This window comes from Gopherus evgoodei, chromosome 7 (assembly GCF_007399415.2).
Source record: "Gopherus evgoodei ecotype Sinaloan lineage chromosome 7, rGopEvg1_v1.p, whole genome shotgun sequence".
In the NCBI taxonomy this organism is placed as follows: domain Eukaryota; kingdom Metazoa; phylum Chordata; order Testudines; family Testudinidae; genus Gopherus; species Gopherus evgoodei.
In genome coordinates, this window is record NC_044328.1 from 130,075,232 (window position 1) to 130,091,998 (window position 16,767).

Here is a 16,767-nt window from a genome sequence, read left to right on the forward strand (position 1 = left end):
CTTCCCCTCACGGCCACGCAGCTCCCCCCGCCCCGCTGGGTGGGTGCACAGCTGGCAGCTCTGCTACCAACCCACCATGTTCCCTCCCCTCACACGTGCCCAGGCCAGGCCCAGCTCCGGCTCTGAGCAGCCTGGAGCAGTGATGGAGGACACAGTCTGCTGGCTGCCATGGTTTGCATGAGAGCTGGTGGGGGCAGGGCAGGCAGTGTGTGCCAGAGAAGCATATGCCTGGGACCTGGCGGCACGGCAGTCCTGCACCTGTCCCCAGCCCATGAACCACACACAAGGAGAGGCAGTGAGTCCAGGCGAGGGCTTTATTCACACGCAAGCTGCCCCCACCATGTGCCAGGGTAAAGCGCCACAGGATGCAAGACCTTGTCTCGTGACCCCTGTGCCCTGCCCACTGTGGCGGGCGCAAGTCCCCGTCAGCCCCCCAGCCTAGCGCTGGGCCAGGGTTCTGTTGCCCCCGGCTGGAGGCAGCGCAGAGCCCTGGGTTGCGGAAGGGGCACTGTGCCAGCCCAGGACAGGGGCCCAGGACGTCCCGAGGGGGCAGGGCTCTCCCAGGGGGTCGGAGCCATGCAGGGGAGCCCAGGCCCTGGCAGACGTGGAGAGGGGGCTGGGCATGGGTATGGGTTGGTTGGGTTGAGGGATGGGAGTGACAGGCTGGGGGGGCACTTGGGGTCACTGGCAGGTGTTGTAGATCTGGATTTGCTGGTTGATGGCACCCACGATGCCCTTCACCTTAGCCTCCAGCCCATCTAGCTGGGCCGCCTTCTCCTCCAGCACCCGCTCGTTCTCCTGGTACGACCCCTCCAGCGCTGGGGAGACACAATGCAGGGTGAGCGCTGGCCCCCTGGCATGGGCAGTGCCCAGGGCTGTTTCCGCAGTGCCCCTGCTTCACTCCTCACCTGTCAGGCGCTGCAGTTTCCCCTGAGCATCCTGCAGGAGAGCCTTGGCCTCATCACGCAGCCGCTCCGCCCGGTGCCTGGCCTGCAGCGCAGAACGTGCCTGGCTCTGCACCAGCTCCTGTGCCGCCTGGTACCCGGCCTCCAGCCGCCCCTCTGCCAACTGTGTATCCAGACACAGCCACCCGAGTCATGAGTGATGTGGAGAAAGTGGATAATGAAAAGTTATTTACTTATTCCCATAGTACAAGAACTAGGGGTCCCAAATGAAATTAATAGGTAGCAGATTTAAAACAAATAAAAGGATGTTCTTCTTCACACAGTGCACAGTCAACTTGTGGAACTCCTTACCTGAGGAGGTTGTGAAGGCTAGGACTATAACAATGTTTAAAAGGGAACTGGATAAATTCATGGGGCTAAGTCCATAAATGGCTATTAGCCAGGAAGGGTAAAGAATGGTGTCCCTAGCCTCTGTTCGTCAGAGGATGGAGATGGATGGCAGGAGAGAGATCACTTGATCATTGCCTGTTAGCTTCACTCCCTCTGGGGCACCTGGCATTGGCCATTGTCGGTAGACAGATAATGGGCTGGATGGACCTTTGGTCTGACTCGGTACGGCCGTTCTTATGTTCTAATGAGGGCCAATGGGGCTGCCCCCCAGGGCCAGCCCAGTTCCTCCCCCCCCTCTCCCCACCCCGTGGGCTAGCACAGACCCCTGGACAGAGCCAGCATGGCGCCCCACCCCTGGCCACCTCCAGCCCTGAACCAGAGAGCCAAGCCCCCTCCCAGTCCCTGGGCCCCCAGCTGGGTTTCCTCTCCTTTGCCCCCACTCACCTGCTTGACCTCCCCAGCCTGGGCGTGCGTGGCGCTGGCCACATCCTTGGCCCGTGTGGCCACCAGGCTGTTATTGGCCCGTCTCATCTTCAGTGCGCCCAGCTGGCTGTCCAGCTGCCCCACATGCTCCATGGCACCCTGCAGCTGGCGCTCTGTGCTCGCCGTCTGCAGCTGGATCTGCCCGAGAAGCGGCGTCAACCTGGGAGCCCCCACCCCTGGCAGGCCCCTCCCCAGCGCTGTCCAGGCTGGCTGTGATTGTATGAGCACTCTGGGCCCAGCCCCGGCACCGCCAGGACCAAGGGGGGCTTGGCTGTGACACTGGTGGGGACGGAGTCATCGCTGCCCCATGGTGCAGAAGAGTTCAAATGCCCCTGGGCACCGCAGGGGGCAGGAGCTGTTGGGTCAGTGACTGGCTGGGGCAGCAGGACTGGCAGGAACCGTCCCAGAGTGTCGAGAAAGACCCAGGAGCCCCAGTGCCTGGCCAGCTGACCCGTAGCAAGGGAGAGTTGGCCGGCAGCTGTGAGCCCAGCAGGGCCTGCAGGGAGAGGGGCTAGGCACAGGGCTGGCTGACGCGGGAGAGATGAGGAAGGAGGCCAAGATGGGCTGGCCGGGCTGCCCCTTCGCTGCTCCCCACTGAGCCAGGACTGGAACCCGGCCCCGGCCGCGTGGCACAGGGGGACACTCCGAGCAGGGGCTCACTCGGTGGCCTGGCTGGGCCGAGCTCCCAGGGGTTGGCAGGGGCTGCAGCCCAGGAGCTTGGGCTCAGAGGTGGGGAGGCCACGTGACCCCGGCCCACGGAAGGGAAGTGCGCAGGCTGTTCCCTCCCAGCCCATGGGGAGGACAGAGCTGCCCAGCCCCTTGCCGTGGGGCTGGGGGTACCTGGCTGAGGCCCCCCCGGCTCACCGTGCTCAGGGTGCCCTCCGTGTGGCGGATGTCGTTGCTGGCGCTGCGGATGGCGCTCTCAGCGGCGCTCTGGGCTCGCCTGGCATCCTCCAGCGCCCGCCTCCCCACTTCAGCCCCGTTCTTCACGCTCTCTGCCCGCGACCTGCACCCGGGCACACGGCAACACATGGGGCCCTGGGCTTGCCCCACCGCTCGCCCAGCTGCCCCTTCCTGGGGCCGGGGCCCAGCCCCCGCTCTCCTGCCCGTTACAGTGGGCTCCCCACAGCGTCGCGGCAGGCCTGGGGGGCGTCACCGGTGGATAGCCCCAGAGCCGGTGTGCCTGGCACCCCGCCCCATGGTCTCACCTGGCCCTGCGGGCGTCCTGCAGCAGCTGCTCCGCCCGGCGCACATTGCCTGCTGTCTCCTCCAGGATGGCATCCACGTTGGCCAGGCTGCGGACGCGCTCCTTGATCTCCTCGGCCAGGTGGCGGATCTGGTCGGGCGAGGCCGGGATGGAGAGCGCCAGCACCCGCCCGGCCACCACCTCAATGCTGTCGGGGTCGGCCCCCTCCTCTGCGGAGCGGGGAGCGGGTCAGAACCACTGCCCCCGTTCCCCCCCCACAGTGCCCGCCCCGTCCCCCAAACAGTGCCTGCCCTGCCCCACCCCAACACCCCGCCAGACCGTGATCTCCATGCCACTGCCCCCCCAGTGCCTGCCCTGCCCCACCCCAACACCCCGCCAGACTGTGCTCTCCATGCCAGTGCCCCCCCAGTGCCCGCCCCATCCCCCAGTCCCTGCCCCACCCCAACACCCCACCAGACTGTGCTCTCCATGCCACTGCCCCCCAGTGCCCGCCCCATCCCCTAGTCCCTGCCCTGCCCCACCCCAACACCCCGCCAGACTGTGCTCTCCATGCCACTGCCCCCCCAGTGCCCGCCCTGCCCTGCCCCACCCCAACACCCCGCCAGACTGTGATCTCCATGCCACTGTCCCCCAGTGCCCGCCCCATCCCCCAGTCCCTGCCCTGCCCCACCCCACCACCGCAGCAGACTGTGCTCTCCATGCCACTGCCCCCCAGTGCCCGCCCCATCCCCCAGTCCCTGCCCTGCCCCACCCCAACACCCCGCCAGACTGTGCTCTCCATGCCAGTGCCCCCCCAGTGCGCGCCCCATCCCCCAAACAGTGCCTGCCCTGCCCCACCCCAACATCCTGCCAGACTGTGCTCTCCATGCCACTGCCCCCCCAGTGCCCGCCCTGCCCTGCCCCACCCCAACACCCCAGCAGACTGTGCTCTCCATGCCACTGCCCCCCAGTGCCCGCCCCATCCCCCAGTCCCTGCCCTGCCCCACCCCAACACCCCACCAGACTGTGATCTCCATGCCACTGCCCCTCCAGTGCCCGCCCTGCCCCACCCCAACACCCCGCCAGACTGTGCTCTCCATGCCACTGCCCCCCCAGTGCGCGCCCCATCCCCCAAACAGTGCCTGCCCTGCCCCACCCCAACACCTTGCCAGATTGTGCTCTCCATGCCACTGCCCCCCTGGTGCCCGCCCTGCCCTGCCCCACCCCAACACCCCGCCAGAATGTGCTCTCCATGCCACTGCCCCCCAGTGCCCGCCCCATCCCCCAGTCCCTGCCCTGCCCCACCCCAACACCCCACCAGACTGTGATCTCCATGCCACTGCCCCCCAGTGCCCGCCCCATCCCCCAGTCCCTGCCCTGCCCACCCCAACACCCCACCAGACTGTGCTCTCCATGCCACTGCCCCCCCAGTGCCCGCCCTGCCCTACCCCAACACCTCGCCAGATTGTGCTCTCCATGCCACTGCCCCCCCGGTGCCCGCCCTGCCCTGCCCCACCCCAACACCCCGCCAGAATGTGCTCTCCATGCCACTGCCCCCCCAGTGCCCGCCCTGCCCTGCCCCACCCCAACACCTCGCCAGACTGTGCTCTCCATGCCACTGCCCCCCAGTGCCCGCCCTGCCCTGCCCCACCCCAACACCCCGCCAGACTGTGCTCTCCATGCCACTGCCCCCCAGTGCCCGCCCCATCCCCCAGTCCCTGCCCTGCCCCACCCCACCACCCCACCAGACTGTGCTCTCCATGCCACTGCCCCCCCAGTGCCTGCCCTGCCCCACCCCAACACCCCGCCAGACTGTGCTCTCCATGCCACTACCCCCCAGTGCCCGCCCCAGGCCCAAAATGTGCCTTTGCTGACACCGCCTGGGAGTCCTGGCCTGCTCCCCAGACAGTACTTGCCCCCCGACAACCCACTGCCTTCGTGCCCCCCCATTCCTTCCCTTCCCCACCCAGTGCCCTGCCATCCTCCATCCCTGCTCCACAAGAACACACATCCTGCCCTGGGGTACCCACGCGACAGCCCCAGCGCACTTGTGTGACGAACTGGGAATGTTCTTAATGTTTTCTCTGAATACTGTGTTGGTGCCTCAGTGTCCCCATGGCAGTTCTTAATATCTAGGTGGTGGAATAAGGGGGTGTGATTGCTGCAGAGGAAGGGGCCAGTGCACCTAAATGCCTGGCACTCTGTCTCCTAGCAACTGATGGCCTGGGCCCCCCCTCTGCAAAGGTGCCAGCTGAAGGTGTTGGAGACAAAGGGATCAGGTGACCTCCTGGCCTGGGAAAGGGGCTGAGCAGTGAGGAGGAGCTGGAGGGGTTGTTAGTCTGGAGCTGGCTGGGGACGAGGAGTGAAGTGCAGACGTGGGGGTCTGGCTCACTGCCCCCCAGAATGGACCCGGCCGAGGGGTCCGGTTCGCTGTATCTACAAGCTCTGTTTTAGACCCTGTTCCTGTCATCGAATAAACCTCTGTTTTACTGGCTGGCTGAGAGTCACATCTGACTGCAAAGTGGGGGTGCAGGACCCTGTGGCTTCCCCAGGACCCCGCTGGGGTGGGCTCACTGTGGGAAGCGCACGAAGGGGCAGAGGATGCTGAATGCTCCAAGGAGAGACCCAGGAGGTGAAGACGTGTGAGCTTCTTGCCCTGGAGACAGTCTGCTCCAAGGGAGAGGAGGCTCCCCAAAGTCCTGCCTGGCTTTGTGGGGAGCAGTTCCAGAGCATCGCCCGGGGACCCTGTGACGTTATAGATATAAACTGGGACCATACAGAACATGGGTTGCAACCAAGGTCCTGTAGTGGCACCAAATCCTATGTAAAGGGGGTCATATAAGGTGTCTAAGAGCAAGTTATAAGTTACTGGTTATGATTATGCTGTCTGTGTGTCTGTATCATTTTGTAGTTGAAGTTATAAGTATTGGCTCTATACTGTCTGTATTTCAAATCGATGCTGTAGTTCTGGGTGACACCCCAGACAAGTTGGTGTTAGCTCTGCCCAGCCTGCTTGATGGCCCATTAAGGACCATCAGCTACACAACTGACCCATTGAGAGGAGGCAGATATGCCTTGTAACTCAGCAGGGTGTGCAGGGACTGGCCCATGTGACTCCAGACTCCATGTTGCTGTAATTTTCCATGGTAAGAACAAAGAAGTGTTCTTACACCTGGAAGAGCCTATATAAGGTTGATGCCCCATCTCCATCTTGTCTTCAGTCCTGCTTCCTACCTCTGGAGGGACTTTGCTACAAACTGAAGCTCTGAACAAGGGACTGATGACCCATCCCAGCGGGGGATGTTCTCCAGAGACTTAACTTGAACCTGCAGTTTACTCCATCGCTGCTACAAGCCTGAACTAAGAACTTTGCCATCACTGTATGGAATTGATTCCATTTAACCAATTCTAGCTCTCAGCTCTACCTTTTTCCCTTTATGAATAAACCTTTAGATTCTAGAGGATTGGCACCAGCGTGATTTGTGGGTAAGATCTGATGTGTATATTGACCTGGGTCTGGGGCTTGGTCCTTTGGGATCGAGAGAACCTTTTTCTTTTATTGGGGTGTTGGTTTTCATAACCATTCATCCCCAGGACGAGTGGGACTGGTGGTGATACTGGGAGACTGGAGTGTCTAAGGAAATTGCTTGTGTGACTTGTGGTTAGCCAGTGGGGTGAGACCAGAGTCCTCTTTGTGCAGCTGGTTTGGTGCCTTAGAGGTGGAGAAACCCCAGCCTAGGGCTGTGACTGCCCTGTTTGAGCAATTGGTCCTGAACTGGGACTCTCAGTTGGGTCCCGCCAGAACAGCATCGTCTCAGACCCCGTGACAGCTGGCGCAAGGGAGGGGCTCCCAGGCGGGTGGCTGGGGCTGGGCACTCACGGCTCAGGAAGCTCTTGATCTGGTGGATGAGCTCGCGCAGAGCCATGTTGGAGCGCTCCACACGCGCCCTGGTCTCGTTGGCCTTGTCCAGCGCCGCCTGCGCGCTCAGCCGGGCTGAGTCAGCCTTCCCCTTGGCCTCGGCCACCTGCCCAGAGAGGTGAGAGCCACACGCCCACACTGCCCAGGGATGGCGCAGCCATGCACCCACACTGCCCAGGTACAGGGGAGCCACGTGCTGCCCACGGATGGGAAAGCCATGCACCCACATTGCCCAGGGTTGGGGGAGCCACGTGCCCACATTGCCCAGAGATGGGGGAGCCATGCGCCCACGCTGTGCAGAGACGGGGAGCCACGTGCTGCCCACGGGCACTGCCCAGGGACGGGAAAGCCACGTGCTGCCCACGGGCACTGCCCAGGGATGGGAAAGCCACGCGCCCACACTGCCCAGGGACGGGGGAGCCATGCGCCCACGCTGCACAGAGACGGAGGAGCCATGTGCTGCCCACGGGCACTGCCCAGGGATGGGAAAGCCATGTGCTGCCCACGAGCACTGCCCAGGGACGGGGGAGCCACGTGCCCACAGTGCCCATGGATGGGGGAACCATGCACTGTCCACGGGCACTGCCCATGGATGGGGGAGCCACGCGCCCACACTGCCCACGAACGGGGGAGCCATGTGTCGCCCACAGCCCCTGCCCACGGATGGGAGTTGCAGCCCAAGCCCTGCCCCTGGGGTCCCTCTCCGTGCCAGGTTCCCCTCCTGCCCACCCCCTTCCCACGCTCCCTTCCCTGCCCACATCGTGTACCTTGTGGAAAAGCTCGTCCACCTCCCCCATGGCCTGATGCAGCTCGGCCTGGGTGTGCCGGGCCCGCTCTCGCGCGCTGCTGGCCGTGGCCACCGCCCCCTGGCAGTTGAGGCCCCCGCAGTGGTGCCTGCCGTCCTCGTCCCGGCAGCCGGCCCCTCCGCAGGGGCTGCTGGAGCACGGGGCATCCCCAGGGGCACCACACACCTGTGAGCAGCAGGGCACTGTGGGCTGGACACCCCGGGAGCTGGGGGTAGCCGCCTGGAGCTGCTGTGCCATGGGCTTGCTGCCCTGCCTGCCCCACTTCCCCCTCAGTCCCCATCCCCCACCTGCCCCACTTCCCCCTCAGCCCCTGTCCACCCCACACTGCCCAGCCCCTGCCTGCCCCACTTCCCCCTCAGCCCCTGCCCACCCCACACTGCCCAGCCCCTGCCTGCCCCACTTCCCCCTCAGCCCCTGCCCACCCCACTTCCCCCTCAGCCCCCAGCCTCTGCCCGCCCCACTTCCCCCTCAGCCCCCATCCCCCACCTGCCCCACTTCCCCCTCAGCCCCTGCCCACCCCACACTGCCCATCCCCTGCCCGCCCCCACTTCCCCCTCAGCCCCTGCCCACCCCACTTCCCCCTCAGCCCCCAGCCTTCGCCCGCCCCACACTGCCCATCTCCTGCCCGCCCCACTTTCCCCTCAGCCCCTGCCCGCCCCACACTGCCCATCTCCCGCCCGCCCCACTTCCCCCTCAGCCCCCAGCCCCTGCCCGCCCCACACTGCCCAGCCCCTGCCCGCCCCACTTCCCCCTTAGCCCCTGCCCACCCCACACTGCCCACCCCCTGCCCGCCCCACTTCCCCCTTATCCCCTGCCCGCCCCTTGCCTGCCCCAGTATCCCCCCAGCCCCACCTTCTCGTTGAGCTCCCGCAGCTGCAGTGCCTCGGCCCTGGTGGCCAGCTGGCTCAGCGCCCGCCGGCTGGCTGCACTCTGGCGGTTGAAGTCGTCTCTCCTCCGTGCCACCAGCTGCTCCGAGCGGCGCCGCGTGGCAGCTGAGTCGCTCACAGAGCTGGGCACCGCCAGACTGGAGGCATTGGCATCGTGCTCAGCCGCCCACGACTGGGCGTGGGACTGGCGGATGCTGTCGTAGGCACCTGGGGAGGAGCAGACGGGCAGTGAGAGACACTGGCCCAGCGCAGGGAGCCTCCTGGGGGCCCCCTGCTCTAGCTCCCCACAGTCTCCGTCCCGGGGGCTCCCTGCTCCAGCCCCCGCAGAACCACCCAGTGCCAGCCCCCTGCAGCCTCTGCCCCCCGGGGCCCCCTACTCCAGTCCCCTCAGAACCGCCCAGTACCAGCCCCCCCCCAGCCTCCGTCCTAGGGGCCCCCTGCTCCAGCTTCCCCAGAATTGCCCAGTACCAGCCCCCCCCCAGCCTCCGTCCTAGGGGCCCCCTGCTCCAGCTTCCCCAGAATTGCCCAGTACCAGCCCCCCACAGCCTCCGTCCTAGGGGCCCTCTGCTCCAGCCCCTGAGCCCTTCAATGCCAGTCCCCCCAGAGTTCTCCAGTGAGACTCCTGCCTCCTGAAAGCCCTCACCACTGGGGCCCCCGGTGCCACCCCCCCATAGCCCCTGCCCCAGGCGCTCCTCAGGTCCCCCGTGGTGCCAGCCCCAGAGCCCGCCGCCAGGGCCCAGCTCACCCAGGAAGTTGGAGTTCTTGAGCAGGTGGAGCTGGTGTGCCAGGTCATGCAAGGTGAGATTGAGGCCGCGGGCGCCACGGTCCAGGGTGCCCAGGGCACGCTTGGCGTTGTAGTTCTCATCCTGTGCCACGGTGAGCTCGCCCTCCAGCTGGGTCAGTGTCTCTGTGGCTTCGCCGATGTGCTGCCTGTGGGCAGGGCAGGGTGAGGCCCTGGGGCACAGCACCAGCCTTGCTCCTGCCTTCCCCACCCTGCCTGTGGGACGCTGATCTCTGCCTGGCGTGGCCTCAGTCCCACCCCCATGACCCACGCCCAGGCGCTGGGCGAGGCGTCTCTGCACCCCCTGCTCACCGCAGCTCCTCCATGGTGCGCAGCAGCTGGCTCACAGCTGCCACGGTGGCATTGCGGGCGTCCACAATGGCCCGGGCCGTGCCCAGCTTCTCCTCCAGCTGGCGGAAGTCCCTCTCGAAGGCGCCTGCGACGCCCGTCTGCTGGATGTGTTTGGCGCGCAGTGCCAGGCCCCGGGTGCGGGCAGCCAGGTCCTGCACCACACGGTCCCAGTCCCCGAAGCACTGGTGGCAGGGCTGGCAGTCGGGGAAGGCACCGGAGAAGCCGCGGGCGCAGTGGTCGCAGCGGACGCCCGACAGCCCCTGGCGGCAGGAGCAGTGCCCGGTGGTGCGGTGGCATTGGGAGCTTGTGACCCCGCGGGGGTCACAGTCACAGGCTATGGAAAGCAGAGACACGTCAGCTGTGTGCCCTGAGCCTGGCACCCTCCCCAATGCCTCGTGCACTCTGCCAGCAGGGCACCCCAGCCTGCTCTGCCCCCGCCCACACACTAACCTAGGCACTGCAGGCTGGGATCGCCCCAGTGGTTCTCCTGGCAGTCAGCGCAGGTGCGGCCCCCGAAGCCCGGCCGGCACGGGCACTGCCCTGTGAACTGAAGACAGACACTGCCTATGGTCAGTGCATGCGAGCCCCTCCCCACCCTGGAGGTGGCCTGTATGGGGAGGGGCAGGGGCAACTCAGCCGGGGGGGGGATAGACCTCTCAGCTAGGGGTCCCACTACCTCGCCTCCTCCTCCGAGTGCCAAGGTCCCTTCATCATACTAGCCCCTCACCCATTCCAGGCCCCGTCCCCCTGCCCCAGGCCCTGTGACAACGTGGGAATATCTGGTCATGTTTTTATGAAGCCTGTCTGTGCCTCGGTTTCCCTGCGATGCTGCCTGGCTCCCCAGCGGGCAGGGAAGGGCCGGGTGCTCTCAGGGTAGGGGTAGCGACATGGCCGCCTGGGCCTTGCGCCCCATGTCAGTGGGGCATTTGAGAAGACACTGGCGACTCCACTCGCCAGGACGCTGGCACCGAGCACGCAAGCCCCAGAGGGACCTGCCTCCCCTGGGGGACTGAACAGTCCCCAGCTGAGCTCAAAGCACTGGGGGGCAGGGGAAGAGCTGGGGGCTGGCAGGAGCCAGGGCTCTGCCGAAGGAGGGCAGATAGACAGAGCCTGCACCAAGGGGCTGGGCGCTGGCTGAGCAGGACGGCCGATGCTGCAACCTTCACTTCTCTGGGCTGCCCTAAGGACTCTCTGTGTCGCGCCAGGGGACAGCGCTGGCTGAGTCGCTGCAGGCGCTGGGCGAGGGGCATCGGGAGAGTGGGATCCCTGCAGGGGGCCCCCAGAGCCAGTCCCAAAGCTGCTGACTCTGGAGGGCATTCTGTGTCAAGTAATTAGAACGTGGCGGCTCCAGCCTGGCATTGGGGTGCACAGGCCCCTGGCTGCATGGGGTGGGAGATCACGGTGCAGTTTCCCCCGGGACATGGACTCAGCAGTGAGGCTGCACCCAACCCTGACACGGCACAGGGACCAGGCCTGCCCCAGAAACACCCCAGGGCCCTGCCCCTCCATGCCAGGTGCACCAGTGTGGGCAGGCAGGCTCAGCCAGGCAGGATCTTAGCGTCGGGGGGCTTAGTGTGGGAGGTGTGGGGGGATCTAGGGGTGGGTTGAGAGGGTGGGACAATCTGGGTGCGGGCTCAGTGGGGGATCTGGGTCGGGGGGGATCTGGATACACAGGGGGTTGTTGGAGGGTTCTGGGCGCAATGGTGATGGGACTTTGCAGGGGGGTCCAGATGAAGGTGGTTGGGATCCAGCAGGGATCTGGCTGTGGGGGGGATAAAGCTTGGCAGGGTGCTGGGGGGCTCAGTGGGGTGCCCAGATGCTGGGGAAGTGGGGCTCAGTGGGGTGGGGATCCAGGAGAGGGTAGCTCGTTGGGGTGGTCTGTGTGCAGTGGGAGTGTGGCTCATCGGGGGGGTTCTGGGTGTGTGGGGGTGAGAGGCTCAGCAGCGGGGTTGGGTGGATGGGGGAGCAGCTAAATAAATAAATGGAGATTCATAGACTCTAGGACTGGAAGGGACCTCGAGAGGTCATCGAGTCCAGTCCCCTGCCCTCACGGCAGGACCAAATACTGTCTAGACCATCCCCGATAGACATTTATCTAACCTACTCTTAAATATCTCCAGAGATGGAGATTCCACAACCTCCCTAGGCAATCTATTCCAGTGTTTAACTACCCTGACAGTTAGGAACTTTTTCCTAATGTCCAACCTAAATCTCCCTTGCTGCAGTTTAAGCCCATTGCTTCTTGTTCTATCCTTAGAGGCTAAGGTGAACAAGTTTTCTCCCTCCTCCTGATGACACCCTTTTAGATACCTGAAAACTGCTATCATGTCCCCTCTCAGTCTTCTCTTTTCCAAACTAAACAAACCCAATTCTTTCAGCCTTCCTTCATAGGTCATGTTCTCAAGACCTTTAATCATTCTTGTTGCTCTTCTCTGGACCCTCTCCAATTTCTCCACATCTTTCTTGAAATGCGGTGTCCAGAACTGGACACAATACTCCAGTTGAGGCCTAACCAGCGCAGAGTAAAGCGGAAGAATGACTTCTCGTGTCTTGTTTACAACACACCTGTTAATGCATCCCAGAATCACGTTTGCTTTTTTTGCAACAGTATCACACTGTTGACTCATATTTAGCTTGTGATCCACTATGACCCCTAGATCTCTTTCTGCCATACTCCTTCCTAGACAGTCTCTTCCCATTCTGTATGTGTGAAACTGATTGTTCCTTCCTAAGTGGAGCACTTTGCATTTATCTTTACTGAACTTCATCCTGTTTACCTCAGACCATTTCTCCAATTTGTCCAGATCATTTTGAATTTTGACCCTGTCCTCCAAAGCAGTTGCAATCCCTCCCAGTTTGGTATCGTCCGCAAACTTAATAAGCGTACTTTCTATGCCAACATCTAAATCGTTGATGAAGATATTGAACAGAACCGGTCCCAAAACAGACCCCTGCGGAACCCCACTTGTTATACCTTTCCAGCAGCATTGGGAGCCATTAACAACTACTTTCTGAGTACGGTTATCCAGCCAGTTATGCACCCACCTTATAGACAGATATAATGTCTCTTAGAACTGGAAGGGACCCTGAAAGGTCACTGAGTCCAGCCCCCTGCCTGCACTAGCAGGACCAAGGACTGGTTTTGCCCCAGATCCCTAGGTGGCCCCCTCAAGGACTGAGCTCACAGCCCTGGGTTTAGCAGGCCAATGCTCAAACCGCTGAGCTATCCCCCTGTAAAGGGATCCCTCCCCCTGCAGCTGAGAAGCAATGGGTGCAGAAGCGAGTAGGAGTTGGCAAAGCTTCCTGCAGCCAGGGGAGAAATCTCAGGGTGGGTCTGACGCAGCCCCAGATGCCATGCAGGGAAGAGGGAGTCCCATCCTCCCCAGCCCAGCCGGGACCAGCAGCTGAGCCTGGCGCAGGGTAAGAGCCACCACCAGGGTCTTCCTCAGTCTGACCCCCACCCCATGGTGATTTACCTCTCTGCTGGCACCCAAAATATACTGCTGGGGAGGGTCACATCACTGCTCTTGTGGCTTCCCTTCGCTTCCCCATCAGAAAGTCATTTTCTGCGGGGAAGCAAAGAAATCTGCGGGAAACATAAATTCTGTGCATGCCCAGTGGCACAGATTTCCCCCAGGAGTAAAACCTGGGGCCGTAGCCCCGCTCCTGGGGACCATGATATTCCCCTGACCTGCCTCCGCCCCCTCCCCAGCCCAGCACCCCTCCCCTTGCTGGCTCTCACCTGGTTGCAGGCGGGGCCCAGTGAGTGCTGGGGGTGGCAGGCGCAGGGCTCACAGCCCTTCCCACTGGCCAGGTTCCAGAAATTGGGGATGCAGCGGTCACAGCTCTGCCCCTGGACGCTGGGCAAGCACTGACACTGCCCGCTGCGCCGATCACACTGGCACTCCTCCTGCGCACTGCACTCGCTGCTCTCTGTGCCCAGGACGTTACAGGAGCAGCCTGGGAACCCAGACAGCAGGGGCATCAGCAGGAAACGGGGGCCCAGCTGAGACCCTGGCTAAGGGCATAGGATGGGATAGGGCCCGGCTGCATGGCACTGGCACCAGTACCCATCGAGAGAACTGTGCATCTGGTCCCTGGGGGTGAAGGGCGGGTCTGTGTGCCCGGTCCCAGGAGGGGTGGGGGTGTCTGTGCACCTGGTCCCTGGGGGTGAAGGGCGGGTCTGTGTGCCCGGTCCCAGGAGGGGTGGGGGCATCTGTGCACCTGGGCCCTGGGGGTGAGGGGGGGGGTCTGTGTGCCCGGTCCCAGGAGGGGTGGGGGTGTCTGTGCACCTGGTCCCTGGGGGTGAAGGGCGGGTCTGTGTGCCCGGTCCCAGGAGGGGTGGGGGCATCTGTGCACCGGGGCCCTGGGGGTGAGGGGGGGGTCTGTGTGCCCAGTCCCTGGGGGTGGGGAGGTCTATGCACCCCATCCCAGGGAGGCGGGGGGGGGTCTGTGCACTCGGGGAGGTGGGATCTGCGCACCCAGTCCTGGGGAGGGGGGTCCGTGCACATGGTCCCAGGGGGGTGAGGAGGAGGGTATGTGCGCCCAGTCCCAGGGGGGTGAGGGGGGTCTGTGCACTTAGGGAGCGTGGGGGGTCTGTGCGCCTGGTCCCACAGGGGTGGGGGGGGAGGGTCTGTGCGCCCAGTCCCAGGGCAGGGTTTGTGCGCCCGGTCTGTGGGGGGCAGGGGGGAGGGTCTGTGCCCCCGGTCCCAGAGGGGCGGGGGGGTCTGTGCACCCGGTCCCGGGGGGGCGGCGGGGGGTCTGTGCACTCGGGGAGGAGAGGGTCTGTGCACCCAATCCCAGGGGGGCAGGGTCTGTGTGCACGGTCCCAGGGGGGCAGGGGGGTCTGTGCACTCAGGGAGGGGGGAGTCTGTGCACCCGGTCCCGGGGGGGCGGCGGGGGGTCTGTGCACTCGGGGAGGAGAGGGTCTGTGCACCTGGTCCCGGGGGGGAGGGTCTGTGCACCCAGTCCCAGGGGGGCAGGGCCTGTGTGCCTGGTCCCAGGAGGGTGGGGGGGGTCTGTGCACTCGGGGGGGCAGGGTCTGTGTGCCCGGTCCCGGGGGGGATGGGGGGGAAGGGTCTGTGCACCCAGTCCTGGGGGGGCAGGGTCTGTGTGCCCGGTCCCAGGAGGGCAGGGGGGGGGGTCTGTGCACTCGGGGGGGCAGGGTCTGTGTGCCCGGTCCCGGGGGGGGCCGTGCGCCCGGTCCTGGGGGTGCTCAGATACGAGGGTAACGAGCCTGGTCCAGGGCAGAGCAGGGGAGGCCGGGCGGGTCCCTCCCCTAGGCCAGCGCCCGCAGTGCCCGAGCCCGGCTCGTACTCACGCCGGCAGCTGTGGCGGGTGGCGTCGCCGTAGTAGCCGGCCTGGCAGTGCTCGCAGTGCGCCCCCTCCGTGTGGTGCAGGCAGCGCAGGCAGCGCCCCGAGCGTCGCTCACACGCCTCCGCGTCCAGCAGGTCGATGTTGCCGTTGCATTGGCAGGGCTGGCAGTGCCCGCCGGCCCGCGAGGGGTTCCCGTAGTAACCAGGGGCACACTCCTCACAGCGCAGACCTGCGGGAACGAGGGGATCAGCGTAGTCCAAGTTATGAGTATTGGCTCTATCCTGTCTGTACTTCAAACTTCTGCTGTGCGTCGGGGGGGGGGGCACCCCAGACAAGCTGGTGTTAGCTCCGCCTAGCCTGCTTGATGGCCCATTAAGGACCATCAGCTATACCAGGGGTTCTCAAACTGGGGGGCAGGACCCCTCAGGAGGTTGTGAGGCTATTACATGGGGGGTCATGAACTGTCAGCCTCCACCCCAAACCCCACTTTGCCGTCAGCATTTACAATGGTGTTAAATATATAAAAAGGTGTTTTTAATGTATAAGGGGGGAGTCACTAGCTGTGTGAAAGGGGTCACCAGTACATAAGTCTGAGAACCTCTGAGCTACACAACTGACCCACTGAGAGGAGGCAGATCCCCCTCGTAAGTCAGCAAAGTGCAGGGACTTGCCCCTGTGACTGCAGACTCCATTTTGCTGTAACTTTCCACAGTAAGAACAAAGAGGTTCTTACACCTGGAAGAGCCTATATAAGGCTGATGCCTCATCTCCATCTTGTCTTCAATCCTGCTTCCTACCTCTGGAGGGACTTTGCTGCAAGCTGAAGCTCTACACAAGGGACTGATGACCCATCCCAGCGGGGGATGTTCTCCAGAGACTTGATCTGAACCTGCAGTTTATTCCATCACTGCTACAAGCCTGAACCAAGAACTTTGCCATCACTGTATGTAATTGATTCCATTTAACCAATTCTTGCTCTCATCTGTATTTCTTTCCTTTTATGTAAAAAGCGACAAAGAATCCTGTGGCACCTTAAAGACTAACAGACGTATTGGAGCATGAGCTTTCGGAGATCATGCATCCGGCGAAGTGGGTATTCACCCCGAAAGCCCATGCTCCAAAACGTCTGTTAGTCTATAAGGTGCCACAGGACTCTTTGCTGCTTTTACAGATCCAGACTAACACGGCGACCCCTCTGATACTTGCTTTTTATGATAAACCTTTAGATTTCAGACACTAAATGATTGGCACCAGCGTGATTTGTGGGTAAGATCTGATGTGTATATTGACCTGGGTCTGGGGCTTGGTCCTTCGGGATCGAGAGAACCTTTTTCTTTTACTGGGGTGTTGGTTTTCATAACCATTCATCCCCAGGACGAGTGGGACTGGTGGTGATATTGGGAGACTGGAGTGTCTAAGGAAATTGCTTGTGTGACTTGTGGTTAGCCAGTGGGGTGAGACCAGAGTCCTCTTTGTGCAGCTGGTTTGGTGCCTTAGAGGTGGAGAAACCCCAGCCTAGGGCTGTGACTGCCCTGTTTGAGCAATCTGGCCTGAACTGGCACTCTAAGTTGGGTCCCACCAGAACTGCATCATCACAGGGGGAAGGCAGAGAAGGGGGTTCAGCCATGCGGGGCAGGGGAGGCAAGGGGGACAGCCATGCGAGAAGAAGGGGATGTGATGAAGTGGGGTTTTATTCACCTTGATATGTTGCATGTGAGTCTGGCTAATACTGGGTGTGCCTCA

At 63.2% G+C, this 16,767-nt stretch overlaps 1 protein-coding gene across 1 annotated transcript in view; it reads right to left on the bottom strand.

The window, feature by feature from the left end:
• LOC115655256 (laminin subunit beta-2-like) overlaps positions 1-16,767 on the bottom strand; it is a 17,471-nt gene continuing 704 nt past the window's right edge. Inside the window, exons 2-14 of the mRNA XM_030570501.1 lie at positions 15,029-15,253; positions 13,451-13,668; positions 10,159-10,255; positions 9,670-10,042; positions 9,322-9,506; positions 8,542-8,783; positions 7,651-7,854; positions 6,845-6,989; positions 2,987-3,194; positions 2,643-2,784; positions 1,740-1,916; positions 909-1,068; positions 1-818 (exon numbers count right to left, since the gene is read on the bottom strand). Coding sequence (XP_030426361.1) covers positions 682-818; positions 909-1,068; positions 1,740-1,916; positions 2,643-2,784; positions 2,987-3,194; positions 6,845-6,989; positions 7,651-7,854; positions 8,542-8,783; positions 9,322-9,506; positions 9,670-10,042; positions 10,159-10,255; positions 13,451-13,668; positions 15,029-15,253 — 2,513 coding nt within the window. The 3' untranslated portion in view covers positions 1-681. The remainder of the gene's footprint in view (positions 819-908; positions 1,069-1,739; positions 1,917-2,642; positions 2,785-2,986; positions 3,195-6,844; positions 6,990-7,650; positions 7,855-8,541; positions 8,784-9,321; positions 9,507-9,669; positions 10,043-10,158; positions 10,256-13,450; positions 13,669-15,028; positions 15,254-16,767) is intronic.